Here is a 10,707-nt window from a genome sequence, read left to right as displayed (position 1 = left end):
GTTACTATCTTGGGATACATGACCCAGGCCCTATAGTTTCTATCTTGGGACACATGACCCAGGTCCTATAGTTACTATCTTGGGATACATGACCCAGGTCCTATAGTTTCTATCTTGGGACACATGACCCAGGTCCTATAGTTACTATCTTGGGATACATGACCCAGGCCCTATAGTTTCTATCTTGGGACACATGACCCAGGTCCTATAGTTACTATCTTGGGATACATGACCCAGGCCCTATAGTTACTATATTGGGATACATGACCCAGGCCCTATAGTTACTATGTTGGGATACATGACCCAGGCCCTATAGTTTCTATCTTGGGACACATGACCCAGGTCCTATAGTTACTATCTTGGGATACATGACCCAGGCCCTATAGTTACTATATTGGGATACATGACCCAGGCCCTATAGTTACTATGTTGGGATACATGACCCAGGCCCTATAGTTACTATCTTGGGATACATGACCCAGGTCCTATAGTTACTATGTTGGGATACATGACCCAGGTCCTATAGTTACTATCTTGGGATACATGACCCAGGCCCTATAGTTTCTATCTTGGGACACATGACCCAGGTCCTATAGTTACTATCTTGCAATGTAAAAAGAATGACCTCTATATAACCTCTGATCTGATATTGAAGGGAAACTGTGTGGATGAAGCTCTTACCCGGAGGGAGCCCCTCTGGCAGAGCTCGAACACGCCGAACACACCGTACTCAAACTTCACTGTGCCGTAGAACTTTGTCAGGTTGTAGTAATCTATACGCAGCAGCTGGAACACGGAGGCGGGGTCAAGAAGGGAAGTGGGACCGGAAGGGAAAGAAAACGGGGGAAAGGTGGAGGTAGGTTTAGCAAAAGAGTTTTATATGACGCTTTCTTTTAAAAGAGGCATCATACGGGGGCGTCTTACAGTGTTCAGCTCAATCCTCTGGCCCTCTGTGAAGTCTCCGTCCGTCTGTTTCAACTCTTTCAAGATTACAGGCTGACGAACACAAAGAAAATAGATACATTTAAACGGTGAGTAGAAAACACACAATTGGCTCTTTTATTTTGTTCTTTTTTAGGCGAGATATCGATTTTTGGAAGTTACCTTTTTATCATAGCGGCCTCGATGGTTGAGAAATGTGCTCTCCTTCCTCTTATCTTCATCAATCTGTTACACACACACACACACACACACACACTTATCTGATTTCATATTCAGATCTTGCTGGATATGATTTCATCACTTTGAGTATACATCATGTTAAAAGAAAGTATCGAACTCCGTAAACTTCCAGAGCCTGATGGATTACAGATGTGGTCAAGGTCAGGAAAAGGTCAATCAAGAAACTTTGCATTTTTGATAACCTGATAATGCACTCGAGTTCAACGCTCAGGTGGATGCTCAATGCTCCCGCGACTACGCTGTCGATCCGGACGCCATGAGCAGGGAGAAACTCGGATTACACCACGACAGAGAGTGACCTCCTTCTCTTCTGAGGCAGACATTACTCCTCTGGATCTTTACATTGATCATAGTTGAGTGCTGCTATGTTAAAGCCTTGACTCCTGTACATTGCACCTTTAAATATCACTTGAGCTGCTAAATTGGGTCAATGATAAAACAGATAAACCAGCATGATGAATTAATGTTGACATGATGGTACGTCAGACATCCTTTACTGAAAGGGTGGACAGTTATTGCTGAGTGCGGTCGCCAAGACCGACCTGACAAAGAGGACCAAGAGGCATGAGCCACGTGAGCATATCTAGCAGGTCTGTTTTATGGACCTTTTACTGGGAAATGTGGTGTCACAAATATCAAGTGTGAAGCCTAACTTAAGCTAAACAAAACATCAAAGAAGAGTTCGATGAAACTGAGTCCATCAGGAGGGCGGTGTCCAAGTACGCTACAAGGGGCAGCTCAGCGTATTGCTAAACATGGGCAGCCACTCACACACAGAGAACACACAGACGAGGCTTTACAGAGGTTTTGTTTGATTGATTGATGAACAATCACACACCGTCATATCCAGAATTAGAAACTGATCTCAAGAACTGAACAGTGTAGGCGTGAATGAGCAACTATTAAGGAAAGGGATCCGATGCAAATAATAGGCCAACAACAACATAGTTCAATTTCAGACAAGGTCAAACTTCCAATAATAGTGTAACGAACTAAATGAGGTGCGTTAAGAAACGCTGCCGGCGCGCCGGTTGTCTTCATCTTTGTAAAGTGACACTCGTCGTATAAAAGCACTGAACCTGAAGGAAACCGCTGAAGGCTGTTTACCTTCAGTGAGACCGCCTTCTCGTCCAGTGGACCAATCAGAAGCGGGTTGATGTGAGACCACTTCTTCTGCATGAGATGGTCTTTCCTGTTCTGACTAACATTATTCACAAACAAACACACACACACACACACACACACACACACACCGTAAATGCTTGCATAATGAGAACAGGGGATATTTGTATAGAATAACTATTTTGCTTTAGAGTGAATCTAATCATGCTTCATTTATTTGCCTCAATGACCAAACTTAATCTTGGAGAAAGTACTAATTCTTCTGCTGCTCCAACATCAAAAACATTTTGTCCTCAACAATGTACTGTATACTCTAGTCAGAACTGTCGAATATTCCTGGTCTCTGAACGCAGCTTCACTGATGCTGAAGCTCTACATGCAGCTGGTGTGATGCAGCAGCCGCTTACCTGTAGAAGATGAGAGCGATGGCCGTCACCACAACGACACTGAGACTCAGAACGATCACAATCACGTCCTGCATATCTAAGTCTGGAAACACACACACACACACACACATATACACAGATGTACCAGGAATAAAAACAATGAAATTACACTACATGGATTTTAATGAGTTTATTTTGGCTCTGTGTGTTAAAGCTTTTCAAATATGACAAAAAGCAAGGTCTGTGTGTGTGTGTGTGTGTGTGTGTGTGTGTGTGTGTGTGTGTGTGTGTGTGTGTGTGTGTGTGTGTGTGTGTGTGTGTGTGTGTGTGTGTGTGTGTGTGTGTGTGTGTGCGTGTGCGTGTGTTTACCATTTTGTTTTGTTGGCACATCAGAAGGCAGGTGACCGTTCCAGTGCAGGGCGGGGTTTGCGTCGACCACGATGCTTCTATTTTGCGACGTGTCAAACATCAGCAGGGTTTCGTACTGGAGAGACACACCGAGGCAAAGTATCACAACACATGTTCACATCGACCGTGCCGACTACTGAATGCGTAATAGTCTCACCTTGCCAGTGACGGTTGATGTGTAAATCATGGAGAAGTTTATATCTCGGTCCCCATACTCATCGAGCACATAGTGTCCTCCCATACCTGAAGAAGAAAGTATTTTTAAACTCCTACACATGGCATAATCTAAATGTTTGATTGTATGTTATTGAATCAGCTACAACATGTCTAGCCTGATTTGCCTTTGTCTTTGCTTTAGATTGGAAAATTGTGAAAAATCTCATATTAATAAAACATTATTTAGTCAAAAAAACAACAAGTTGACCTTTTAATAACAATTAATTTAATCCACAATGAATCTGCCATTTTCTTGATAAATCGATTCATTGTTTAGTCAATTAAAGAGAGATGTAGGTGACCTTTTCAAATATATAATTATACCTGACAGACATCTGGCAACACATCACATCACATTTGATTGAAAAGTAATGATACTCGATGATCAGAACAGTCAGCAACCTAATCAATTAAATGTCTAATCTAACAACAAGCATCGCAAAACTTTTACAGTATTGCATTTGGAAACTCAGATGGTGCCTTGGTGGTCAGCAGCGTCCAAAACAAGCAACATTATCAAAACAACATCAAACCATATGCAATTCTGGATAGCATAAAAATGGCCGTATCAATGTTGTTGTTTCTTGCTTTGTTAAAGGGTGATTTGGGTATTTTTTTACCTGGAACGTGACTAATAAAGATATATTTTTTAATTGAATGCTGCAGAGAGCAGACTGAAAGGTTATCACTGAGAGAAACTCCTAGCCTTTAATGAATCTACCACTAAAATGTTTGGTTTTGCCACGGACGGGATCAGATGGTTATTATAAGTGTCTGAAAACCCGACAGCTCTGACCCTGCAGAGCCTACAGATCTCACTCTGAAAAGTCTCCTTCTGAAATCTCGCGACCTCATCATCAGCATTCACCCATCTCAATAAAATCTTTTAGATAACACTAAGTGAAACTTTCTATACTCTAACACAACCCACTCAGTCACTCCTCCCTTCAACTCCCTCACACCGTTACCTTCACAAGACAAAATAACAAACAGAATACTCTCAATACTCGACCAATTTAAAAGTCACTTAAACACAAAAAAATTGGGAAATAATTTGAAAGATATCGGAATTAACCTCCGGATGTACTTTTTATCGGTTTGCCAACTTCAACAACATGTGCAAGGCAGAAGTAGTAGAGCATAACACACCAGGTGCATCACACTCCTGTGACCAATCATGCTTTAGACAGAGGTTTGGACCGCCCCAGCTCGTTTGCATACAAGGACACATAAATGTCACACATAAATAAATGAAGAAATGCGTGTGGACACATAAATAGAGACATAAATATATGAAGAAATACAGAAATGTAGAAATAGATTTATTTAATGATGTCCTGTTTAGGTATAACTTTATTTATGTATTCCTGTATTTATTTAATTATTTATACATTTATTTAAGCATTTATTTTTATTCTTGTATTTATTTATTTATTTATACATTTAGTTCAGCAATTATTTATTTATTCCTGTATTTATTTATTTATTCATACATTTATTTAAGCATTTATTTATTTTTTCCTGTATTTATTTATTTATTTATACATTTATTTCAGCATTTATTCATTTATTCCTGTATTTATTTATATATTTATACATTTATTTCAGCATTTATTTATTTATTCCTGTATTTATTCATACATGTATTTATTTATTTCTGTATTATTTATTTATTTATTTATACTGAAGACATTTTAAGTCCTCCATAAACCGTGAGCTGACACTCATCATACGCACCGTCAAAGGAGACATTGACAAAAGGGTTGTCATCCAGAGGCGCATCATAGGATCGGTTTTCTCGCTGGCTGAGCATCTTCTCTCTGAGCACTTTGCCAAACAGCAGAGCCCCATCGTGGTACCCGGCCACATAGTCATTTATCTGCCCGTTAGATGGAGAGATAGACAAAACGGTCAAAGCCAGATAAAAGAACCATTTCCCGACACAGTGTTGTTGTCACGTTGCTCACCGTGTCGTTGCTTGTTGAGTTTGATCCATAGATGTAGTTCCTCTGAGGCAGCGTGATCACTAGTACATCCTGCATACCCTGACTGGATGTTGTGTTGACATAATACTCAGGGCTGGAGGAAGATAAACAGTCTCACTTACATAGACATGTATACATTAAAAAGGTCCCTTCACTACACATGTTACAGTTTATTCTGATTTCTTGTTTTACACTGACTCGTGAAACTTCATGGTCACAGTGTGTGGGTAAATGGTGTCATCATAGACCGGCTTACTTGTAAATATCAAGGAGAACGAACATGATCTCTTCATCAATCCGGCCCACCATCTGCTTTATTGAAACCACGTCATCGGGGCCCCCACACAAGATGAAAACTGAAATGCAACATTTTAAAACAACTTATTTTTAGCACCGGTTCCATAATTTAAATGTTACGATATGTACAATCACTTCATGAGTATAATACAGATTGACCTTCAGTGTTAGATATGTAATGTGTATTAAAAACACCGACAATAAGCTGGTTGCATACACATTTCAAAACTAAAGGTGGGCTGGTGATGAGCAACTTGCAACCTCATGGTGGAGCTAGAGGAAAGGTCAGTCGGCTTCATCCTTCCAGAACCAGCAATATCTGAACCATATGTGATGCAATCCACCCATTACATTCTGTTGAAGAGATATTTTACTCTGGACCAACTGACACACCAACAGACCAATCCTTCAATAGCACAAACTATTTTTAGCAGCGTTACTTCCTGATTTGGGGCACACACATTCCCACACCCAGCGGCAACTTCCTCAGTGTTTCACATTTTGATAATTTGATAATCCAAACATAAAAAATAGGAAAGCAGGTTAACAGAGCAGAGCTAAATTACTGTACCGTTCAAAAGTTTGGGGTCACTTAGAAATGTCCTTATTTTTCAAAGTAAAGCTCTGTTTTTTTCAATGAAGATAACATTAAATTAATCAGAAATACACTCTATACATAGTTAATGTGGTAAATGACTATTCTCTGGTTTTTAATGAAATCTCTACACAGGTGTATAGAGGCCCATCTCCAGTGTTCTAATGGTACATTGTGTTATCGCCTTAGAAGACTAACGGAGGGTTAGAAAACCCTTGAAAACCCTTTTTGTCTGAGCGCAGCTGAAAACAGTTATGCTGGTGAGAGAAGCTATAAAACTGGCCTTCCTTTGTACCACAAATTTGAAGAACACCATTAATATTTTAAATAAAAATCATTATTTCTAACCTTTTCAATGTCTTGACTATATTTTATATTCATTTTGCAATTCATTTCATAAATACAAGTGTTGAGTTTTCATGGAAACACGAAATTGTCTGGGTGACCCATAACTTTTGAACGGTAGTGTATCTAGACTCTGCGAGTAAGATCTATCGATAGAATTATGTAGCCCAAATTAACATGTTTGCATTTTAGCCCATTGACTGTATTGTATTTTGACCTAGACTGATTTCCTGTTCAACCCATGCACACTAAAGGTCTGAATGTCCAGATTAGGTTGTTCATAGATGTAGAATAGATACTACATGATGTTTTTCGGACAAACATAATCCTTTTGATTTCAAGCATTGTTGAAAAAAAAGGCAGCTCAGGAAGAAATGCTTGATGTGGTGAGATATAACTCAAACAGACAAACCAAATACTCACTGTTGCTGTGTCTCTTCTTTAAGTTGAGTGTCTTCTTCAGCTCGTCCTCCCCACGCACCATCTCTCTGGCTGTCTTTGAGGCAAAGCTGGCAGAGGGTGCTTCCAACGCGTTGATGTACCTGGGGAAGAAGCGAGAAGGAGAAACCAAAAAGGGGACGCGTGCTTTAGTGCTGAGCGAAGCTGCCGAGGTCAATCAAGTGATTCCGCCTGTGTCGTCTCACCAGAAGCAGTCTTCAGTTACGTTGGTGGACTTCTTGTAGACGTAGACCTGTTTCCATGTCTCCTTAAATGGCAATTTTGTTATCATAAAGTTGTATAATGAGTCTGAGATCTTGCGTGCTGGAGGCAGAAGTCGGGTCAGTTTGGGCTTATAGTCGCACGAGAGGCCGAAGCTCCCAGCAGAGATGATGGGAATGCTCAGGTTCAGGCCAATTTCATCACTGAGGTGGATAACGGGGGTTAAAAAGTGAGAAATCAGTCAGTTGTTTGGCGGTAGATAATGAAACAGAAACAGAGTCATACTCACTCCACTAACTGGAAGGTGGCATAAGTGCAGGAAGGCCCCAGCATGACGCAGCCAACCTCATCCTTACTCTGCAGAAAGATACAGTCAGTGCATGTACTTATTCTGTCATCACGGAGGCAATATACGTGTGTCCCTTACAATGCTATGTTTGCATTGGCAACCCCTGCATTGGAGATAGTGTTGGTGTTGAGTTGAGTTGAGTTTGTTTATTTCAATCAGCAAAATATACAACCATCAGTTATAAACAAAAGAAGAAAGTGGCTGACCAAAAGGGTTAAGGGTGAAGCTATCTAGCTTATAAGTGCCCTAACCTATGGTTGCTTTAAAAAAACTTATTCCAAAGAACCATATACAGGACTGTCTCAGAAAATTAGAATATTGTGATGAAGTTCTTTATTTTCTGTAATGCAATTAAAAAAACAAAAATGTCATGCATTCTGGATTCATTACAAATCAACTGAAATATTGCAAGCCTTTTATTCTGATTTATTGCTGATTATGGCTTACAGCTTAAGAAAACTCAAATATCCTATCTCTAAATATTAGAATATCATGAAAAAGTATACTAGTAGGGTATTAAACAAATCACTTGAATTGTCTAATTAACTCGAAACACCTGCAAGGGTTTCCTGAGCCTTGACAAACACTCAGCTGTTATAAATCTTTTTTTACTTGGTCTGAGGAAATATTAAAATTTTATGAGATAGGATTTTAGAGTTTTCTTAAGCTGTAAGCCATAATCAGCAATATTAAAAGAATAAAAGGCTTGCAATATTTCAGTTGATTTGTAATGAATCCAGAATGCATGACATTTTTGTTTTTTTAATTGCATTACAGAAAATAAAGAACTTTATCACAATATTCTAATTTTCTGAGACAGTCCTGTATATATATAAATATATATATATATAGAAAACTAAAACAAAACAAACAAAAACAAAACAAACAAACCAGAAATTGAAAAACTTGTCCCCATTAACCGTTACTTATTATGCTTCATCAATACCATTTTTAAAAAATGTCTTGAATAGCACCAGATTTTTACTTTCTTTGATGTCATCAGTTAAAATATTCCACTGTTTCACCCCACAGACAGATGTGCACATGCTTTTTAGAGTTGTATGGTGCAAGATGGTCAGTCTTCAAAGAAGTTGTTTATCACTGACAGCTCAAAGAATTACGTCTACTGTTGAAGTTTTTAATGATTAGCATTTAAGCCTTTGTAACTGTCCTGGAAATAGTTTGAGAAAAATACTTATTAAAATTCATCATTTAAGTGAGCCAGGATAACTATCATGAAGCAATTGACATGTAACTGCCAGCTAAAGAGTAATCTAGGCATGATACATTATCAAAACACAAAAAAGGAAACATGCACGGTTATTACTGTGTTATTGACCCCGCAGAACGGTTTAATCCATTAAATCGTCTCACTGGTAACAATAGTGCACTTATTTCTCGAAGCCTTGCAGTGCCTCTTCACCTTAAATATTTTTTCCACAACACCCTTGATTGATTTGACCTTACTGGCTGCACTGACAGAAACACTTTAAACACCCTTCATCTCATTAAAACCTTTTGACCCCACTCACATGCAGCAGCTTGAGGATTGCCACTCCCTCACAGGTGCTGCTGCCACAGCCCTGCCGGTTGTACACTGTGGTGTCGAAGCCATTATAGTTAGCCGTCAACTTGAAGTCTAAACCTTGAGTCATGGAAAGAAGATAAGAGTTATTAATATCAAAAATGGTACAATTAAATTAGATTAGACTGGCTTCATGCTTCTTTGTGGTTCAGGCATATATAGATGTCACGTCTGTTCAGGAGAGATTTTTCACAGGAGATTTCAAAGCTTGTGACTGAGCACGGACATTAAGAGAAGGTAGACACATCTGGCCTCCGCCAAACTAGGGAAATATGCCATGAACGCCCAGCTGCATATTGTCAGTGTGTTACATCTGGATGTTTCCTATCTCTGCACATGTCAAGATAATAAAGAGACTGTGCTGGATTCGTTTCAGTGTCTTAAACATGCGTCTTGCATCTCCCACAAGAGCAATCACATACACAACCAGAGGGCTCCTGCACAGCATGCCCCTGTCGGGCCGGGCATCAAACCAAACCCCAAGACGTTTGGGTACCAATCACAATGGGTCCAAAGTACAGCAAACACTGTCAAATACTGACTTGCACTGTATGTCAGGTATGTTTTACTTATGATTTTTCTTTGATCAATAAGATTTATTTAGATGAACATTAAAGTTATTTCTTGACCTCAATATCTATTAGGCCAAGTTATTGTACGGCTACTTGTGTTAAGAGTTTCTAACTCTGAAAGTAGACCCCCCCCCCCCCCTCCACCATATTTGAGAAACACACTGGTGGCATGTATTTGTTGTTACGTCTTGATAAATTAAAGTGTACAAATTGAATTCATCCTATTTTCTCTTAAATAATAGCATTTTTTTTATTAGGATCAATTAAGTGTAAAATTGAATTCTAAAGTCTAATCAATTTGTGAATCTTTTTTTTTTAAAGTTAGTTATCTGTAAAAAATAATATATATATATATAGAATTTTTTTTGAAAAATCCCTAAATCCAAACAAGATCTCTTAATCCATGAACAATTTAAACTAAATCTTGGGCAGGTTTAGTTTTTAAATCTCATTTACCTTGTTTTTCATCCTCAGCATTCTTTTATCACGTCCACCGTGTTGGTGCAATAAAACCTCTTCTTACTCAACATGATGCAGAGACATAGTTCACACATTTATAAAACATATAGACTTTGTAGTTTTCGAGGAGCTTCTGTTATTTCACTCTAATCTATTTTAAATTGATCTATCACTTTCCAAAAAAAAAAAACATTGGCTCCTTGTGACAGAACTGATTGTTACATTTTTTTATCTGAGTTATTTGCACTTTTTGTTTTTTATTATTTATGTATTTGTTTGCTTATCGTATCAGATAAAATGTGTCTGTACGGTATTTGTAAATTCTCAGTCCTTACCAGCGTCCTCATTCTCCTTCTCGTCCTGTGCGATGGCTCGTTCCACGGCCGCCTGGACAAACGGCCGACTCCACCCATAAGTGTTGTCCTCCAGCAGCACGACGTTCATGGTGTACGTATGGTTCGATAACAGACACTCTTCCAATATTTTGTTGCCAACCACCGCCACTATTAACACTCCCAGGTAAGGCAAACTGTGTGAGCTGTACAT

At 38.9% G+C, this 10,707-nt stretch overlaps 1 protein-coding gene across 1 annotated transcript in view; it reads right to left on the bottom strand.

Moving 5' to 3' along the window:
- The window catches only part of gucy2ca (guanylate cyclase 2Ca), a 23,099-nt gene extending 12,392 nt beyond the window's left edge, over window positions 1-10,707 (bottom strand). Inside the window, exons 1-15 of the mRNA XM_056407785.1 lie at window positions 10,497-10,707; window positions 9,078-9,190; window positions 7,486-7,553; window positions 7,181-7,399; window positions 6,960-7,078; window positions 5,556-5,655; window positions 5,282-5,393; window positions 5,052-5,193; window positions 3,256-3,341; window positions 3,060-3,174; window positions 2,712-2,793; window positions 2,290-2,383; window positions 1,105-1,167; window positions 925-996; window positions 682-786 (exon numbers count right to left, since the gene is read on the bottom strand). Coding sequence (XP_056263760.1) covers window positions 682-786; window positions 925-996; window positions 1,105-1,167; window positions 2,290-2,383; window positions 2,712-2,793; window positions 3,060-3,174; window positions 3,256-3,341; window positions 5,052-5,193; window positions 5,282-5,393; window positions 5,556-5,655; window positions 6,960-7,078; window positions 7,181-7,399; window positions 7,486-7,553; window positions 9,078-9,190; window positions 10,497-10,707 — 1,701 coding nt within the window. The remainder of the gene's footprint in view (window positions 1-681; window positions 787-924; window positions 997-1,104; window positions 1,168-2,289; window positions 2,384-2,711; window positions 2,794-3,059; window positions 3,175-3,255; window positions 3,342-5,051; window positions 5,194-5,281; window positions 5,394-5,555; window positions 5,656-6,959; window positions 7,079-7,180; window positions 7,400-7,485; window positions 7,554-9,077; window positions 9,191-10,496) is intronic.

The sequence above is a fragment of the Pseudoliparis swirei genome, chromosome 23, assembly GCF_029220125.1.
Source record: "Pseudoliparis swirei isolate HS2019 ecotype Mariana Trench chromosome 23, NWPU_hadal_v1, whole genome shotgun sequence".
Classification (NCBI taxonomy): domain Eukaryota; kingdom Metazoa; phylum Chordata; class Actinopteri; order Perciformes; family Liparidae; genus Pseudoliparis; species Pseudoliparis swirei.
The sequence above is the reverse complement of the archived record's forward strand: the minus strand, read 5'-3'. Positions and strand labels throughout refer to the sequence as shown.